Here is a 20,649-nt window from a genome sequence, read left to right on the forward strand (position 1 = left end):
GTACACACAATTTACAACATGAATGAACAAAAAATGATAAAAATAGAGATTTCTATGAGACATCAAACTGACAGTGCCACATAATTATTGGATGTTAAAATACAAATAAATGGTAAAACCGTAACTTGCAGTGGATCTGCAACTTGTGCTTTTTGTATCTTATTTTATACATGTCATACCAAAAGAATATATATTTTATTAGAAATGCAGGTAGGACCCCATCCAGCATGTGGACAGTTTGAGATCCCTCAGACAGATCAGTGCATCACAGTATTGGACATCAAATTACTCCAACATTGATCCAGAATCAAGTCCAGAGAATAATTTCAGGTGCTTCCTTTGACATTTTTTCAGGTGATCTAAGATCACTCATTTGCCTGAGTAACTCCAGGCAGTAACCTTTGTGCAAAATGTGCACTTCTGGGATATTCTGTCAAAAATATATGCTGACAAAGAAACCAGCATGAAGAGCACTTTCTTTAAGCTTCCTTGTGTATAAAAGGTAGGCTAGTCAGTTTCCTAAAAATATTTCTCATTCTAGATTTTCTTACCTTTTGTAATCGGTCAAAAGTAACTCCAAATTAATGCATTTATAAGTCTATGACTGCTAAGCGTAATACACCTTGGGAGGAAACAAAGTAGAGTTTTCTCCATTGGACCGAGCCTCTGATTGCTCAGACAATTCACCAGGGGGCAGAGTGCAGTCCCTTCACACACAACTAAAGGGATTATTTCACCAAATGTTATTTATCAATAAAAATATTTAGACTTGTATTGTTCCATGAATGAACCAGAACCATGAATGAAACTTATTGAGTGCACTCCCTGTAAATTCAGGTTGTCCTTAACTGGGGTGCAGGTATGGCGCTCCTGGCGTGGAGTTCATTGGTCTCCATGATGAAAATGCTGCTGTCACACAGGTGTTCTTCATGCCTCATCAGGTACAGTAAGGAAAATAACAGGCAGAGCTTACAGCAGTCACACACTACCTCCAACCTTTGTTGTGTTGGTACAGGTGGAGCTGGTGACTCTGCTGGATGACAACAGTCTACACATGTGGACTTTACGAAGCCACAAAGGACTTTCAGAGCTGCTTGAGATAGGCCGTTTCCTGCTGACCGGACCGCCTGGGTACACAGATATACTGTCACAAACTAGCTCTTCACTCTGACTCCATCCCATGCGGAGCTGCTCAGGTGGTTCTCACCTGGCTGGAGCAGCAAAGAACCCTAACCCTTTCAGAGGGATGGAGCTGAAGGCTGACCTTCTTGTAATTTTCTTGCTTGTGTGTATGCCAGGGCCCCCCCCAGTGTGACCAGAGTGACTGCAGTGCTGACTCACTCCTCAGGGGAGCTGCTATTGTTGGGAACAGAAGGTGGACATGTGTTCATTGTTGAAGTCCCAGGATTCAGAGAGTTGGAAGAGATGAACATCAGCCTTGACCAAATCACCAGCTGGTAAAAACCTCTCATTTATGTCTTCTTGAGCAACTAAAGTCCCTTATACTCTGCAGGGAGCCTGACACTGGGCCAGCCATGCTTCAATCCCAGCTTTTGCGTGTTTTACATTAGCACTTCCAACCCGGTCCCACCTGGCTTGCTTGGAACCCTTAGAGCTGTGCTTCCAATCAGGGCTGACGTCAGCTGTTTATTGGTGCATTGGTTGCAGGGGCAAGACTGTAAAGAGTCAACATCCAGATTTTTTAGAGGTCTGTTTAGACTTTCTCAATGTCTGTTATTTTTACAGATGGGATCAATGAATTCCTTTCATGATACATTTTTACCTGTTAGTTTTTAAATAATGTTATGACATATTTAATAGCATTTATTTTAATTTGGTTAAATAATATTAAACAAGCTGAATGAAGAATCCACATTGAGTCATCACACATCAAGCCGATAAATACATGCAACTTTTTCTCAGCAGTGGGGAAAAAAAACATACACTGACTTTTGTCCCAATAACTGCCTATAAATACTGTATTTTCTGGACTATAGAGCGCACCTCACTATAAGCTGCACCCACAAAGTAAAAAAACAAAATAAAAACAAAAAACATATATAAGCCGCACCAGGCTATTGCTGGGTTTCAGCCACGTGACCCGGATGACGCGCAAAATTCAGATGGAAGGCTGGAAGTGGATTTCTCTGGTTCAAAACAAAGAAAAATTGATCACAACCCGTATGCTAATGCCCTAAATAGGATGGTACAGACAAGGCATCTCGAAAAAATACAGTATATTACGGATATGATCCGTATTATCTCGATAAAGCAAACTTCTCTTATAATATTGAGGATTTACCCGCATCGAGGTGATCCACATAACTATGTAGTGCTGCAGACCTCATACGAGCCAGAAGAAAGTTTTCAAAAGCTTGGAGAATATAATCATTTAGTTTCAAGTTGGGTCAAGCATTTAGGATCAAAAGAAGCATTAAATGGCTGCCGACTTGTTTCTGCCGGATGAGTAATGAATTGTGCTAGTTTAAGTAATTAGTCTATGATAACGATGCTATCGCTAACAACAAACCAACCCATGTTATTTCTATGAGCTTGGATCTGCCAGTAAATAATTTATTTAGCTTCTGTAAATCCAAATTCATGCTGGAGTTGTAGGTCAACGATTCGCTCCGATCTACGAAACCCCCATGTCCGTGTCTGGACACAAATATACTTCACGGCCAGACATGCATGTGGGGGAATAGTCACCCTAATGGGGCTGGGAGGGCTGGTGGTGCCTATGTCCAGCTAACGTTCTGGGCGAGAGGATACACCCAGGACAGGTCACCAGTCTGTCGCAACAGCAGGGCATAAAAATAATATATCTGACTTTACATATGAATGCTTGGCTTTCTAAGTAACTGTCAAATAAAATATTTGAAAATACAATTTAAAGGTCAATGGGTTTAAATTGCATTTTAAACCCATTGTTACAACGCCAGAATTTGCAGCGCCAAATTCTGGCGTTGTTGGTTTCTGCACCTTCTGTTTTTAGCTGTAGATTGTTGATTCACTTTTCTCTTCTTTTTTTGGTAAGCTTTTTAAAATTATCTTCCTTGTGACCAACTACCTTCGAAACACAAAAATAACGTTCACCTTTATCTCTATTAGAACAGTTGGAACAACCATGCAGGACACAGACTTTAGACATTTTCATGCCGGATCAACAGAAATGAATGGGCTGTATTTACTTCCGGCCCTCCATCTGCATTGGGTGACGTCGGTGCTACGTCATCTGAAACCCAGCAGTAACTGCTGGTATCTCTGCCACTCTCAGTTTTTCATAAGGAAAACCTTAATAAATCTGCTATTAACACCGAACCATGGATTCGTTCATGCTAAGCTCACGTGTAGGGGCTTACCTGTACTGCCAGATAGATAGCCTACAACTTAAAAGCAGCATCATATGAACTTCTTCATGTTGTTTCCATGATGAGGGGATATGAATTGAAAACATTTCTCCGTCGTGCCTGCTGCTGGCATGTGCTTGTTTTAGGACTGAAATGATTCCTTGAAAGATACGAATGATTCCTTGAGGAATTATTAAAATTTCGCGAGAAAAATTTACCTGCCTCGAAGCTGCGCTGCGTGGAGGTCTGACTTCCACCTCAGAGTTGTTGACAAAAGCAAGTGTTAGCGGCATAACGTCCCATTTTTAAGTTCAGCTTGTGGGGATTTTATTGATTGATGATAATGCCCGGGTTTTTATCGTTTTTGGGGGACCAAAAAGCATCCTTAAAATGACTGGCGCGATGCCACTGGTTACAGTGTAAGTTTAGCTTTATGGAGGAAATGCACAATAAATTTCATATTATCCTGGTCTCAACAAACGGGTGGCGGAAATCATATTGGCGGTACATTTCAGAGTGCGACGAACGAAGGACTGGACATCGGAGGCAGTTTCCCTGGATTGGCAGTGGTGGTCCCCCTGTTCAAAAAGGGGGACCGGAGGGTGTGCTCCAATTACAGGGGGCTCACACTCTTAAGCCTCCCTGTCCAGGTCTATTCGGGGGTTCTGGAGAGGAGGGTCTGTGGGATTGTTGAACCTCAGACTCAGGAAGAACAGTGTGGTTTTCGTCCTGGTCGTGGAACACTGGACCAGCTCTACAACCTCAGCAGAGTCCTGGAGAGTGTGTAGGAGTTTGTCAAACCAGTCTACATGTGTTCTGGAGACTGTATTCAACCGTGTCCCTCGAGGATCTCTGTGGGGTTTCTCCGGGAGTATGGGGTACCAGGCCCTTTGATACGGGCTATCAGGTCCTTCTATGACCGGTGTCACAGTCTGGGCCGCAATGCCGGCAGTAAGTCGGGCTCATTTCCGGTGAGAGTTGGATTCCGCCAGGGCTGCCCTTTGTCACAGATTCTGTTCATTACTTTTATGGACAGAATTTCTAGGCGCAGCCAAGGTGTTGGCCTTAGGATTGCATCTCTGCTTTTTGCGGATGATGTGGTCCTTTTGGCTTCATCAGGTCGTGATCTGCAGCTCTCGCTGGAGCGGTTTGCAGCCGATTGTGAAGCAGCTGGGATGGCGATCAGTGCCTCCAAATCCGAGGCCATGGTCTTGAACCGGAAAAGGGTAGAGTGCCTTCTCCGGGTCGGGGGGGTGTCCTGCCCCAAGTGGAGGAGTTCAAGTATCTCGGGACCTTGTTCACGTATGAGGGAAGAAGGGAGCGGGAGATTGACAGGCGGATTGGCGCAGCGTCTGCCGTCAAGCGGGTGCTATACCGGTCCATTGTGGTGAAGAGAGAGCTGAGCCAAAAGGCAAAGCTCTCGATTTACCAGTCGATCTATGTTCCCACCCTCATCTATGGTCATGAGCTTTTGGTCATGATCGAAAGAACGAGATCGCGGATAAAGCAGCCAAAATAGGTTTTCTCCGTAGGGTGTCTGGGCTCTCCCTTAGAGATAGGGTGAGAAGCTCAGTCATCCGGGAGGGACTCAGAGTAGACTCGCTGCTCCTTCACGTCGAGAGGAGCCAGTTGAGGTGGCTCGGGCATCTGGTCAGGATGCCTCCTGGACGCCTCCCTGGTGAGGTGTTCTGGGCACGTCCCATCGGGAGGAAGCCCCGGGGAAGACCCAGGACACGCTGGAGGGACTATGTCTCTCGGCTGGCCTGGGAACGCCTTGGGATTCCTCCGAAGGAGCTGGAAGAAGTGGCTGGAGAGAAGGAAGTCTGGGCCTCCCTTCTGAATCTGATACACCCGCGACCCGACCCCGGATAAGCGGAAGATGATGGATGGATGGACGAACGAAGGTGCCGTAAATATCCCCCGCTCTTACTTTCGTCCCCTGGCCTACCGTTCGTAACCCTCTCCCCATTTGGTGTATTCGTTCCTCTGTCCCCTGTTCTATTTCCTCCTCTCCATCACCATCTTACATTTGTTCGCCTATCCCCCACCCCAACATCAAACCCCCCAACTTCAGGCGACATTTCCCGTATTCTCAAACCCAAAGCTTAACAGGTATGGGGCAAGATGAGAATTCATCTATTAAACTGACTGAGGATGAATACATAAACTAAAAGCTGGAGCATAGAAATTTTTTATAAGATTATTTGTGAGCCTGCCTCTATATGGAATAGAATTTCAGAACTTTGTATAACTTTTCTTCAGGTTAAAGTGGAAAGTGTGCTATTATTGTTACAGGTTAGTTTTCTAAACTACAAAAAAGTAACTGTTAGACATGCTTAAAAATGAAAAATTGGACTGATATTGATATCCAATAGTAAAACTGGTGATATGCCAAATTTATCAATATTTTATTTTGGAATTTTTTTATCCAATTAATCATAAGAATAATTAATGGATTATTCAATTACTAAAATATACGTTTACAACCGCCCTAGCTTGTTCTAAATGAAAATCACCACTTTCTTCTTTGATTTCCAATTTTGACTTACTATGATTCACTTTCTGCTGAAGAGCCCCGTGGTGGATCCACAGAAAAGCTGCACTGGGCTATAAGCCGCATGGTTCAAAGCATGGGATAAAAGTAGCGGCTAATAGTCCGAAAAATACAGTAATAAAATCAAATGATTCCACGTAGTTTATGAGCTCTTTATCTGTGGTGGCTTGAACATAAATAACCTCACAACTTCCTTGTCTGCATTACTTGTGTGTAGTAAAATGTCTCGGGGTTTTGATGTTGATCTGGAGGATAATTATTTGCTCTGTACTACACTGGACAGTCGTATTACAAGGGCCACTACAGCCAAAAATTTTAATATTTAAGATCAGAAGTTGGCAAGTCTCTGAAGAAGGGGATTCCCAGAAGACACAGCTGTGCCAGACACACTAAACAATGTTTTTATTGATGTAGTTAAAATGTAAAGATGAGTTAATTATTTTCTTCAACTTCCTTGCTAACAAGCAGTTAGAAGGAGCTGGACAGGACAATGAAGAATGAAAGTGTTCTGCACTCCTTGAAAAGACAGCTTCACCAGGAATTTCATTGATATGACGGTCCCTGCCCACCTTCCAGGCGGCTCTCTGCTCAATGCAAAAACAACCAGGGCCATCTGAAGGGGATTGGACCAAGCCCTGCAGTGCAAAATGCCTTTAGAAGTTGGTCTGACTTATAGATCCGATAGCCTCTAAATGGGATGATGAAAAGTATAAGCATTTAGGCTTAAAGAGTTTTTCCCTATGTTGTTTTAAAATTCTTTCATTGAAAGTCTTCTTCCTATACGTTGTGTGGTTGCTCATTTCATATCTGAGTGTGAACACAACTGAAATGGTGAAGCAGTACTTGTGTTTTTCAATCTGAATCCTGTGAGGTTAGAAAACCTACTGGAATACAACTCAAACACAGAATCTCTTTGAACTCCATGAGCCTCTGTCGGCTCTGTTGACTGTTGACTTTTGACTTGTTGTTACTCCAGTGTACCAGATGACTACATTGGTCGCAGGAATCTGGAACATGTTGAGGCCCTGCAGGAGAACCCTGTCAACTCCAATCAGGTTGCTATCGGCTATGGACGGGGTCTGATGGTCATCTGGGATTTGAATCACCGCTGTGCCATCCACCACATCCCGGCTACTCAGGTAAGTGTCAAGAGTGGGAGTGTAATACCAGCCCAGCTACCCTAACCCTCTGAATGTCATCACTTGTAGCAACTGGAGAGCATGTGGTGGACGGAGGATGGAAGCTGCATTCTGAGCTCGCACAGCGATGGAAGCTACTGCAGCTGGACATTGAGGACTGTGGATGAAAGGGAGGAAGAGGAGAAATCCAATGTTCCATATGGTGAGGAGGAAAACCTTTTTTTTTCTTTCCTTTTTTTTCCCCCAATTGAACTTCCTGCCACATTTGTAATGATTGAGACTGATCGTTTGTTTTCTTGTTCCAGGACATTTTCCTTGCAAGGCCATCAATAAAATAGTTCAGCTTCCAACTGTAGGAGGGTGAGTTCATTACACTTAGCAGAGTTACTTAGTTGGACAGTATCCTCAGTGAATTTGTGCAAATGTTGAACCTCCTCCGCTGGACATGTTACACATTAAGCAGTGGGCAAACTGAACTGAACTAGAACTTGTTTGTGTAGGCCTCCGTTCCTGCTGTTCAGTGGTGGCATGCCGCGGGCCAGCTATGGGGACAGACACTGCATCACCGTGATCTACAGTAAAACACAAGTGGCCTTCGACTTTACCTCCAGGATCATCGATTTCTTTGTCATCAGAGATGGCCCCCAGCACACAGGCAGGCTTACAAACCTCAGGACTTCCTCCTCATTGGCCTAATAAACCATCTACCATTGTACTGCTGTTTTAGTACAAGGCAGGAAAAGAACCTTTCTGAATTTAAATAGGTTCATGCAAAAGGAATTCAAAGAAACTATCTTTAGCGACTGCTCTAATTTGAAATGCTAGAGCTCAGTCATTATGCATAAAGATAGGCAGAGTGATAGTTTTAGGTAGTGTACTATCTAGAAATCAGTGAACACAGTCACTTCAAACCCCACAAACTCTCCACGGTGCCGCTCAGATTACTTGCTAAGCCCACATGTGTCCAGTTACTGCATTTCAAAAACTGCCAGCACAGCTTTTGAAATACAGAATAACAGTTATTGTTCAGAAAGGGCTTAAAGTGGACATATTTTAATCCTTCCTTTTCACATGTAAATTATTTGCTTATGATCTATATAATCTAGTACTGCAGTGCTATGGACTGAATTCTTGATTATTGTAGCTCCATAGACTCCTTGTTTTCTTTTTCTGCGGTCTTGAAACATTTCATGGTGCCCTTTAGGTCACAGAGCATTGCTCTTCAACCCGTTCAGCCATTTTTGTAGTTTTTGATACAATTATCTACTGACATTGAGACCTTTTATTCCAAAGTTTATTAAAGATGTCAACAGCAGAAGACTTGTCCATCCAACCTTACGTGTTGGAGCCCATGTCTGACCCAGATCAGGAGAATGAAGACAAGCCTGCAGAACCACACATTCAAATGAAAGCATCACCATGATATTATTACTGTATTTACACCCTCTGCATCCATACCAGATACTTGCTATATAGAGCGTAGATTAACTATAGTGTCCATGCAAATCGGATACCTATCAAAATATTGATGTTACCACAATATGAATGAAGTAAACAAAGCCTGGACATAATTAACAAGTTGGCAAACGAGACCATCAGGAATATCACTGAATGCATTTGGCTAATGTGTTTAATGAGACAAAAATTGAAAAAACAAAACCAAATAATTATATTCAAATCATGCAGTACACTTGTATCAAGAGGCCAGCCAAAAGAAAAAGATGGTACATCACTACTGTCAAACTAATGGCCAGAACACGCAAAATTCATGTCTAAAATAAGCTTTCTTGTCAGCTTACTGCTTTGCTGTGAACCTCATTTACGTATAGAGAAGGATTTTACTCCTCTATCAGACAAAGTCTTTTGGAAAGTCCCTCTTTACTGCCAGAGGTTGTTGAAGCACTCCTCCTCAAGTGCTCCATGTAGTCTTTCCCCACTGATGTGGGAACATTCCCCAGAAAAATTTAAATGAAGCAGACACTTTGAAGAGGCTCTGATGCCGAGGGATGATGTAAGGAATCTTATGTGTTAATAAACTCTAGAACCGAATATTTTGACTTATCTGCTTCTAATTTAGGCATCACTGAACTTGGACTACAAAATCAATGCAAGGAAAAAATGGCAGATTCACAAAACTGATTAGCAGAAAATCATGACCTTGCTTACCAGTTCCACATCAAATGTGGTGGAAATGCATTTGCAGAACAGACAAAATAACAGACTGAAAAATAGAACCCAAAAAGAATACAAAGATATCTATGCAGGACCGGGACAAATTAAATACAAACTTTTGCATTCCTAGGCGCTCAAAGTACACAAAAAATGTTTTCAAGGGCTAAAAAAGTGGATTTTGCATGACATGTCTTCTTTAAAATGAACCTGTACAGTGGAAGACTGGTTTGATCAAAACTGAAGCATAGACATACAGCAGGTAAAAACAGATCAGTCTTCTTTTCTGAACAATGTGAATCACGTGGAGAAACAAAGACCAGTGGCAATGATTTGCATTCAAATGTCTTCAGTTTGACTAAAACATGATTATTTATCTCATGCTCTCTCAGTTTGGTGTGATTCTGAGAATCCCTGCGTGTCTCTGCAGGAGAGCCCAGCGCGCTGGTGGTACTGGTGGAGGAGGAGCTGGTTGTCATCGACCTGCAAACAGAAGGCTGGCCTGTTATTCAGACACCTTACCTGGTTCCGCTCCACAGCTCAGCCATCACCTGCTCCCACCATGTGTCTGCCATTCCCCTTAAACTATGGGAAAGGATTATTGCTGCTGGAGTGGTCCAGAATATTCACTACTCAAAAAAGGTTCCCATGTTGGCAGGAAGTTATTTTTATTCCTTCATGAATTTAAACATGATCTGTTTAATTATTGTGTCAAAGCCTATTTCATCAAAGATTTCTTTTTAATAAACTAGACTTTCCTGTTAAGCAACAGATCTCCATACACTGATGGATGATACGGTCAAATTTTTTCTGCTTTAACATGATGGACTTCCCTGTTTTCCTGTTAGCCCTGGCCAATAACAGGAGGTCAGAACCTGGCCCCAGATCCTCCACAGAGGGACCTGTTGCTCACTGGGTCAGTTCATTTCTTTTTTTCACATGTTCCACAAATCCACTTTAAAATACAGCACATGTTAACAGTACATTCTTTATTTGTTCATGCAGACATGAGGATGGAACTGTGCGCTTTTGGGATGCATCAGGAGTTTGCCTGTATCCTCTGTACAAGCTGTCCACAGCGGCAGTATTCAATGCAGATGCTGACCTTAATGACAACATGAGCCAAAGCGCTGAAGGAGATTGGCCACCCTTCCGAAAGGTTGTGTGTTCTGCAATCTACATTTAGCTTCTTTAGAATGAGAAGGAGCAGATACCCAGTGGAAGGTTTTTTCTACTCTGCTGGCTGGGGTACTAACATGGAAATTTTCCATTGAAAGACTTGTATGTTCTGATCTAACAGTTTTTTTACATTCTATTCACGGTGCAGCAGTTGGTAGCAGCAAGAAGGTCCTGGGTTCAAGTCCCAAACTGGGGTCTTTCTGCATGGAGCTTGCATGTTCTCTCTGTGCATGTGTGGGTTCTTTCTGGGTGCTCTGGCCATCCAAAAAGCATGACTATTTGATTTCTTGGTCTCTATTAATTCTAGTAGTTTTGTGTGTGTGCACGTGTGCGCATGGTTCTGTGTTGCCTTGTGATGGATTGGCGAACGGTCCAGAGCGTACATCTCTCCCTCCCTTTTGGGTAATGGCTAAGCATCCTTTTTGTGTCATTTCTTTACAGGTTGGCTGCTTTGACCCATACAGTGATGACCCAAGGTTTGGAATCCAGAAGATCCATTTATGCAAATATAGTGGCTACCTTACTGTTGCTGGCACTGCAGGACAGGTGATGAGACACATAACATTGTTAGAATTTATTAAACACCTTGGCAGATCCCCAAAGTTACAGATACTGTTGGAACAGCAGTAGTTGAAAATTTTAATGGGATTTCTCTTGATAAAGTAGATAAAAGTGAAAGACGGTTTGTACAAAGTCTCAAAAGAAAACCTTAAGGTGGCATGAATATAGCATTTATTAAGAACATCATAGACTTGATTTCTGAGCCATTTACATATACATGCAATCTGTTTTAATAAAAGACCATATGAATATTGGCACTAGGAGGAATATGAACAGCAGTGATGATGAATTTAGTGCCACACTACTAGATTCAATAGTGTTTGGCTAATGAAATTCTAATGTTTTAATGTTTCATTAGCCAACTAGTTGTTCGTCTAGTTTGAACAACTCAAATTAAGTGGGTTTCTTAGTTTCCACATGTCCTTTTCTATTTTTTTAACCCTTCATGTTTCTGTGTGTCTGACTTTCTGTGGTTGTAGATTCTGATGCTGGAGCTGAATGATGAGGCGGCAGAGCAGACAGTGGAGAGTAAAGTTGTGGATTTGTTGCAGGGACAAGAGGGGTTCCGCTGGAAGGTAGACTCACCAAACAGACTCACCATTTACCTTTAATTTATTCAAATGTTTCACCCAACAGTTTTTTTTTGTATCATCATTTAATGACGCCTGGTTGTAACACTGCAGCTTTTAGTAATGAAGTACTATAATAAGTATGGTAAAGACAGTTGCAAAGTTTTACCACCGAAAGAAGCAATCCTAATTGACCTAAAACGCCAATGTAAAATGTTTATATGGTATATATAAACTACTGGTTTCAGCTGTAAATTTATTAACCTGTCAATATCTATAAGAGCAGTAAACAAATTCATTATATTGGACAATTAATTAGTTCAATGTTTGTCATTTATTGAACTTTCAGAAACTAAAGTGGCTGCAGAGAGCCCCATCAAAGAAGAAATAGCGCAGTGAAAACCCGGTGAACAACTCAAAACCACTTGTATTGCTTTATCTTTCTCTGTTGGCTTTACACCACACACAGACCTGTTACCATGGCAACCTATTAACAACAAATCCACTAGAAGTTGGAGCAGAGATTATGTTGAAGCATACGCCCTGTTCCAAATTATTATGGAAGTTATATTTTATCAGATTTTCTTAAATGGTCAATGCAAATGACGGTCAGTATAATTTTCAAGTCATGAACTATTACAGTGTAATCAAATTTTACTGAACAAAGCTCCCCATGAGAATAGTATTTTTTTCAAAAATAAAAAAATTAATGCACTGTTCCAAATTATTATGCACAGCAGATTTTCTAAACATTAAGTGATCACATGTACTAAAATCAAATGCTATTTCAATCAAAAACATCTTAACAGACCGAGTTCCATGTTAACATAGAACCCCTTCTTTGATATCACAGCACAATTCTTGATCCATTGAACTTGTGAGTTTGTGGATAATTTCTGCTTGAATTTCTTTGTAAGATGTCAGAATACCTTCCCAGAGCTGCTGTTTTGATATGAACTGCATTCCACCCTCAGATCTTTTGCTTGAGGAAACTCCACAGATTCTCAATAGGGTAGAGGTCAGAGGAGGATGGTGACCACACAAGTTTCTCCCATTTTATACCCATAGCAGGCAATGATGCACTGGTAATCCTTGCAGCATGAGATGGTGCATTGTCATGCATGAAGATGATTTTGCAACGGAAGGTACGGCTCTTCTTTTTGAACCATGAAAGAAAGTGATTAGTCAGAAAGTCCATATACTTTGCTGAGGTCATTTTCACACCTTTAGGGACTCTGAAGGGGCCGACCAGCTCTCTCTCTCCCCATGATTTTGCCCCAAAAAATGACTCCACCACCTCCTTGCTGATGTCACAACCATGTTGGGACGTGGTGGTCATCCACCACCAATCCACTACTCTGTCCATCTGGACCATCCAGGGTTGCGCATCAGTAATCCATGAACGAGTCTGTTTGAAAATTAATCTTCATGTACGGCTGGGTCCACTGAGACTGTTTCTGCTTGTGAGCTCTGGTAAGGGATGGCCGAATAGTAGGTTTATGCACCACAAGCCTCTGGAGGATCCTCCACCTTGAAGTTCCAGAGGCACCAGCAGCTTCAAATAACTGTTTGATGCTTAGTAAGGGTATTTTCACAGCTGCTCTCTTAATCCAATGAATTTGCCTAACAGAAACCTTCCTCATTATCCCTTTATCTGTACAAACCCATGTTTGTTCTGAATCAGCCACAAATCTCTTCAAGGTATGATAATGCTTCAGTTTTCATTAAATATCTAATGTTTTCATACCTTGTCATACGGCACTACACTATCTGATGATTTTTGTCAGCAGAGAGTTCCTTTTTCTTTCCCATATTGCTTGAAACCTGTGGCCTGCTTAATAATGTGGAACATCCTTCTTAAGTAGATTTCCTTTAATTCAGCTTACCAGACAAACTAATCAACCAGCTCTCTGAAATTAATTATAGTGATTCAAAGAGCCCTGACACACAATACTATCTATAAATTTTATAGCACACCAGATTTAATCTTTGACACTTGAATCCAATTTGCATTATAATTTGAAACACAGTGTAAAAGGAAAGCATGCATTTTTCCCCACAAAAAAAAATAAAACAGCAAACACAACATTCAGTCTGTTATAGTATTAGGTTTTCAGGCTTGATGTTTGATTATTTTGTGATGTAGTTCTTTATTTGGAGGGATGTGTATAACATAACACTTGTGAACATGAATATTCATGATGTCTTTAAGGCTGCGTCCACAGCCTTTAAAGATTGTGAACGCACAGTTCACAGTTCGTATTCTTTTTGAATGTGACCCAGGCCACTTGCATATCTGATACGTGTCCGATTGAAATGATTGAAACCTAACGTTCAGGTCACAGTCATCCGAGCTGAACGTCTCTGATACTCAACAAATCTCAGCATCCTGCATCCTGATACGTGCAAGCGGGAAGAATAACAACAATCATGACGGACAATAATGAAGATTAAGATGTTATATGCTGCTCCAGCTGGACAACAACTTCAGTTAAAGCCGCAAGCGGTGTCAGGTGGCCCTCGCAGCTCAGCGCTGCTCCGGCCTATTGGTGACCGCAAACATTCCAGCACTGCCACCCGCTCTCCACCGCAGAAGTTCCCGCGCCCGTCCGCCAGGCGATACACATTGATGCATTCGGCAGTGCTCCCCGACGACTCACAAAAAATGTGGTGCAGATAGTCATTTGATTTCTCTGTCTGATGCGAGTTATTTCTCTACTTCTGTATGGCTTTGAGGTGATTCTGGTCCACCATCCGGCATCTCAGGAGGGGTGGTCAAAAAGCTCCTCGGTGGCAGAGCCCCGGGGGTGAATGAGATCCGCCTGGAGTTCCTTAAGACTCTGGATGTTGTAGGGTTGTGTTGGCTGACGCGACTCTGCAATATCACATGGACATCGGGGGCAACATGAGTCTACATGTTGCTAAAGTTGTCAAAGCAAAGAACACAAGCACCATGTCACATCAGCCAAGTTTCTCAATAAAACACACAAAGGACAAATTTGTTTGATATAGTACCTCAAAAGTTGCCAGATTTCAGATTTAGTGCGCTATGTTTACAGTATGACAGCTAAAACTAATGGTAGTCATCATCAGAAAGCTTTTTACTCTATGTATTTTTTTGCCCTCCAGCTGAAAACTTGGGCATAGGTTCTTGCGTGTAAAATATTTGACAATTCAGATTGTCCTCTTCCATTTTTCTCTGGAAGAGGACAATTCATTTTGCTTGAAACAATTTTATTTATTAAAATCCCTTAAAGAAGTTGTTGTAGGACTCACTGGCTGCTTCACAATGCCATAAAACCAAACGCATGTTGATGGAGAGACAATTCTCAAAATGTCTGTGGATTTGTAAATTGTGTATTGCTTTTGATATTTTTATGTGTAAAACATGATTTGTAAGTTGCAAAAAACATTGTGCCTGACTTTGGTAACTTTGACATGTTTTTTTCTAATGCACACACCACTATCAAGAAATTATCAATACAAAATACATTTACACACACAATTGTGTTACAACTATTGAGTACAGAGGTATTTAATTTTCCATGGAAAAATATCTTTGCCAAATATCTTCACTGCATACTTGTGCTGGTCAGAGGATATAGACAAGCAAAACTCTGATGACCCTTCTTTCCACCAACATTTAAATGCACAATTTATAAATGAATTTTTGAGGTTCTTGGAAGTGTGAAATGAGTCTCAAAAATCCTTGTGCACTTGCAAAATAATCTGTGCGTACAAGTTGTTTTTTTCTGTGCGTAGTAGATGATTTATGCACATTAATTTAACCATTTGTATTTGCAAGTTTTTTTGTGTAATTACCACATTTGTGAGGTTGAAGGTAAAAAATATTTTAAATTTTATTGTTTCATTTCTAATTGTGCGTGGGTGCACACGTGTGTAAATTTTGTATTGATTTTCTTAATATGGGTGTGTGCATTTGAAAGCACATTTGAAAGTTGCTAAAGTTGCCCACAAATGTATGTTTGCAGTTTACAATTCGTGTTTTACACACACAAAAACCCACGCCTACACACAAATGTGCTTACACAGCTTATAAATCTAGTATTATATAGGGAGAAAATACTCAGAATAACTGTGTCTATATCTTACAGTGGTTTTATTGCCTCTTTTCTTCTAGGGCCATACCAAACTGGATGTTCGTGAGGAGTCTGTGCTTTTCCCACCAGGGTTCCAGCCTTTCACTGTGGTCCAGTGCCAGCCTCCTGCTGTAGTAACAGCCCTCAATCTACACTCGGAGTGGAAGCTGGTAGCCTTTGGAACCAGCCACGGGTTTGGCGTGTATGATTACCTACAGAAGAACACTGTTCTGGTCAAGTAAGTACAGAAGAAGAAGAAGGGGTGATTTGTATTTGTTTACAACATATCGAGTGTAGCATTTGTGCTCTCCATTAGTTATTTGTTAACACTGATTAATACTTGGCTCTGTACCTACAATCTAACCCTTTTAAATGGATTGAAAATGCAACTTTATGCAGGAATTCAAGATTCAAGTCGAAAAGACTTAACGATGTTACTCATTGCTGTTGTTCTGCATGAAGCTAGCACAATCAGGCCCAGCATATGTCATTTACCCAGAATGCATAAATAATGTCTGTGTGACAATAACTTATTTAAATTCAAAAACCAAACAGCTTACAGTATTTTTACTGTATTTTTTTACCATCCATCCATCTTCTTATGCTTATCTAGGGTCGGGTGGGGGGAGCAGGAGTGCTGCCAAGAATCTTGGGCCCCATGACAAAAGATTTAATTGGAACCCCCCTGTTCAGCTGCTGTTACAATTTCTTGAGTCTATGCGGCCCGACAAATCGTCATAATTTTTAGACTTGAAACGACCTTTAAATACTGATACCTGCACAATTTTCACTGCTAGTGAAGTTTACATGAAACAGTCTGCATACAGTATGGAAGTAGGTTGGTTAAATTTTTTCTATCAGTTTTAGATTACTGAAATGTTTTTTCCCATGTGCAGCAGTCATAGGTAACGTGCAAAATATACATGAAGCAATACAGATTTCTCATAAAATGCTATGTAGGTGCATTTTAATCAGGCTGCAGTATATCACTTTAATAAAAAAAATATCAAGACACATAATCTGAAAAAAGTCAATCTCTTCCACCTCCTCCCTGAACTACTGTTACTGACTAAAGTAATGCAAAAAAAATTTATAATTACATACTGCAGCTTTAATTTCACCTAGGAGAGGACAGGCCAGGAGGTACGTGGGTTAGAGCTGCTGCTATCTCACTCATCTGTTGTAAAGAGTGGTAAAAAGTACAGGTGCAAGTTAAATATATCAATATGTTGGAATTTTTTTCCCTTTGTTTATTGGAGGCAAACGGTAGTCTGTAGCTAAGCTAACTATGCTATATTGTTGATAATCTCACACAGTCTACTCACCTCTCTTGGAGAAAAACCAGGTTACAAATTGCCACTCTTGTCTTTTTCTCTCTCTTTCTCTATTTAATTTTTTTTTTAAAAACCTGTATAATTTTATAATTAGCAGCAAAGTAATTGCCACAAAGCCACCAAAAATGGATCCCCTCAACATCTTGGCTGCACCTAGAAATTCTGTCCATAAACATTATGAATAGAATCAGTAACAAGGGGCAATCTTGGCAGAGTCCAACTCTTACCAGAAATGAGGTTCAAGGTTTGCCCTCTTCTCCAGAACTCCTGAATAAACCAGGGGACTTTGTATTTTGTATGCAGTCACAATAGAACACACTCCTAATTTTCCAACTCTGAAAAATTACTGTCTTCATGTTACAGGCAGTGTTGTAGTTATCAATGCATTCCTTTTGTTTAGTGGCTCTCTTGTTCTAATGTCACCTGTTGCGGTTCTCACGTTAGTTTGTTTTGAAGGAAATTTTACCGTTCACGTTTCTGTCGGTTCTTTAAATTACAGGTGCACATTAAATCCCAGTGACCAGCTCGCAATGGAAGGGCCTCTCTCCAGAGTAAAGAGCATAAAGAAGTCCCTGCGACAGTCATTTAGAAGAATCAGACGCAGCAGAGTTTCCTTGAGAAAAAATCATATCAGCAATACCAACAAGGTAGCATTAACTGGATCAACACTGTTTTACTTTATCCAGCACAGCACTTTGCTGTTATTTATGCCTGAGATTTCTTCCTTAACAGATTCAGGAGGCAAACGCTCGTCTTGAGGCTGAACTGGCCGAGATGGAGCTGGCTCCTGTCCAAAGGAAGATTGAAGCTCGGTCCTCAGATGACTCCTTCACTGGCCTCGTTCGAACTCTATACTTCGCTGATACCTTCTTGTCAGATAGTAAGTATCGATCTCAAACAAGGTGTGTGTATGCACAAATACACTTATTTGGTGTTGGTTGTTTTGGAGAGTGCAGGAAGTACATTTATGACATATGAATGTGGAATTCATGTCTCCAGCCAATTGAAAGCAAGGTCAGACCTTAGAGTTACTGACAAAGAGGAGGAGATTGAGTATTCAATAGCCAGAAATATGACCTTCTTGTTCAGTTTGTTTTAAGACATGGTTTGTCATCATCTTGTAGGTTCACACAACACCCCCTCCTTGTGGGCAGGGACTAACGGTGGAACAGTGTTTGCATACATTCTCTACATCCCTTCTGTGGAGCACAGAGCCGATGAAGCTCTTACTGCGCAGCCAGGTGAGTGTTTTTACAGAACTGCAGTGTGTTCTCTTACCTCTGGCTGTATAACACTTATCTCGTTTATTCAGCTAAGGAGATCCAGCTGATGCACCGTGCCCCAGTGGTTGGGATTGTGGTGTTGGATGGTCATGGGGCTCCACTGCCTGAACCTTTAGAGACAGCCCATGACCTGGCTCGCTCACCTGACCTGCTTGGCTCACACCATGTGTTGGTCATCTCTGAGGAGCAATTCAAGGTCAGAGGGGAACACAGTTTAGCTTAGCGGGCTTTGTAAGGAGAAGGGAAATGGAAAGCTGTGGAGCTGACAATCCAATGAATGATTCTTGGTTTGGCAAGTAATAATGGGACAGTAAAATCATAATTTTTTTGTTTTCATTCTGTGATTTTTACGCGCCTTACATCCATCATTTGCTGCTTATCTGATTTTGGGTTGTGGGTCAGCAGCCTAAGCAGAAAGACCCAGACTTCCCTTCCTTTCTCAAGACATTTGGACCAGCTCCTCCAGGGGAATCCTGGAAACATAGTCCCTCCAGCACATCCTGCCCAAACTGTAGGAGTTGAAGTATCTCAAGATCTTGTTCATGAATGAGGAAAATTGTATCTGCGGCAGATTGGTGCTGTGTCTACAGTGATGCAGGCACAGTACTGATCTTTCCTGGTGCAGAGAGCTGAGCCAAAATATGTGCATTAGCTTTTGTAGTAAATATGCTGTTTCGCTCTCTTTCTGGTGCTATACAAATTAACTTAATTAATAATAAAAATAATAGATTTTATTCACAATGCTCTTTATATATTATGATCTCAAAGGGCAATTGAATTGAAAGAAAGAAATTTTTCTCACCGTGTGAGTGAGTGCTTTGCGTAAATTTTTTTTTCATTGTGACTTAAAATATGTGGGATGGGCATTTTAATTGTTGCAGAACATTTGTCCTTGTGGAGGTGAAGGTTGGTTGCAGAACAAGGGATATGTGATCAGACTACCGTTAATGAGAAACTGTACTTGCCTATCATTTTCCGTGGGCTGTACCACTTTTAGTTGGCAAATAGCAAATAGCTTCTCGATGAGTGCTACGATCCATTTACCAAACTGTTCCAGTCATACCACCAATGCTCACCTGCTTTTTTATCAACAGTTAACCATTCATTAAGAGGGATGTTTATATCCCTTTTCTTTTACAAATTGATCTTCTCAAATAGAAAACTACAAAAGTTTAAAGTACAGTTTAGTTGTTCAGCTTTGTAAACTTGGTCACTCCAACCCTTTTATTTTTGCTGAATCTCAGCTCCAAATAAAAATGTTTTTTGCATGATGGAAAATAATTGTTATTTCTAGTGCAAGTACTTGATTTGCTTACAACTAGAACTGGATGTATAGGATCTTGTTTTCAACATTTTTGGCTGAAAGTTTTGCTGTATTTTTGTGTGTTCAGGTTTTCACTCTGCCAAAGTTAAGCTCTAAGATGAAGCTTAAGCTGACTGCTGTGGATGGGTCCAGGGTGCGGAGAGTGGGTGTGGCCTGGTTTGGAAGCAGCCGAACGGAAGATTATGGCGAGAGTGGATTGGTTTTTCTGACCAATCAGGGTGACATGCATGTGTTGTCACTCCCACATATTAAAATGCAGATTAGGTACCCCTGCATCCGACGGGAGGATGTCAGTGGCATCGCCTCCTGTGTTTTCACTAAGCAAGGCCAGGGTAAATATGTTTCTCTCTACTGATTTCTGACCTGAGATGCCGTTTCCTTCTTAAATTCTAATATATGCCAAATTCAAATTCACTTGGTATTTAGTACGTTGTCCAGTGATGAGATTTCATCAATGGTTATTATCTAGATTTCAGATGGTATTAAATTGGACAACATTCTGTTAAGAAATGATAACTAATCTGCAGTATGTAACTTTTACTAAAAAGATTTTTACATATTTTTTTTAAATTCTCAGCATGTCATCACAATATGCTATGAGACAGATAATCTGTGAAATCGAACAACTTGTTTTAAAGTTTTTTTATTCCTAGCTTGTGGCTAAATGGTGATAGCAGAAAACTTCAACCTCACTTAAAGCGTAAAGGCTGTCATTTATCTTAGAGAATAAAACATTCTGAAATTGATTTACTCACACATCAGAGATGGAAAAGGAAACTTCTTAGGCTAAACTGGACCTTTCTCATTACATATTCTATGCACAGTCTACAGATGACTGCTGAAATTTAACAGCTCAGTAAAAGAAGGATCAAGTCAGCATCCTCCCAGGAAAATCACATCAGCTCATTGATTATGCTGAGGCAGAAAGTGCATAGCCAGAATCTTTACTGCATGTGTTAACAAAAAACTTTCATAGACTACATCTGCTACTCTGTGAGGTCTGCCATTTTAAAAGTGACCAATGTAAAAAAAAATATTCCTATTTTTAAAAAAAATATAGAGGTGCCTCCGCAACACTGGGAGTCCA

At 41.0% G+C, this 20,649-nt stretch overlaps 1 protein-coding gene across 2 annotated transcripts in view; it reads left to right on the plus strand.

Moving 5' to 3' along the window:
• Positions 1-20,649, plus strand: part of llgl2 (LLGL scribble cell polarity complex component 2) — a 38,050-nt gene that overhangs the window by 9,767 nt on the left and 7,634 nt on the right. For both annotated transcript variants that reach the window (XM_044101973.1, XM_044101972.1), the window contains exons 4-21: positions 860-941; positions 1,016-1,131; positions 1,299-1,457; positions 6,881-7,043; positions 7,113-7,245; positions 7,349-7,403; positions 7,544-7,698; positions 9,643-9,854; positions 10,061-10,128; positions 10,218-10,371; positions 10,833-10,937; positions 11,432-11,527; positions 15,663-15,859; positions 17,455-17,602; positions 17,688-17,835; positions 18,080-18,196; positions 18,268-18,434; positions 19,630-19,894. In XM_044101973.1, the coding sequence (XP_043957908.1) occupies positions 860-941; positions 1,016-1,131; positions 1,299-1,457; positions 6,881-7,043; positions 7,113-7,245; positions 7,349-7,403; positions 7,544-7,698; positions 9,643-9,854; positions 10,061-10,128; positions 10,218-10,371; positions 10,833-10,937; positions 11,432-11,527; positions 15,663-15,859; positions 17,455-17,602; positions 17,688-17,835; positions 18,080-18,196; positions 18,268-18,434; positions 19,630-19,894 (2,540 nt within the window). The remainder of the gene's footprint in view (positions 1-859; positions 942-1,015; positions 1,132-1,298; positions 1,458-6,880; positions 7,044-7,112; positions 7,246-7,348; positions 7,404-7,543; positions 7,699-9,642; positions 9,855-10,060; positions 10,129-10,217; positions 10,372-10,832; positions 10,938-11,431; positions 11,528-15,662; positions 15,860-17,454; positions 17,603-17,687; positions 17,836-18,079; positions 18,197-18,267; positions 18,435-19,629; positions 19,895-20,649) is intronic.

Source organism: Gambusia affinis, linkage group LG20 (assembly GCF_019740435.1).
Source record: "Gambusia affinis linkage group LG20, SWU_Gaff_1.0, whole genome shotgun sequence".
Classification (NCBI taxonomy): domain Eukaryota; kingdom Metazoa; phylum Chordata; class Actinopteri; order Cyprinodontiformes; family Poeciliidae; genus Gambusia; species Gambusia affinis.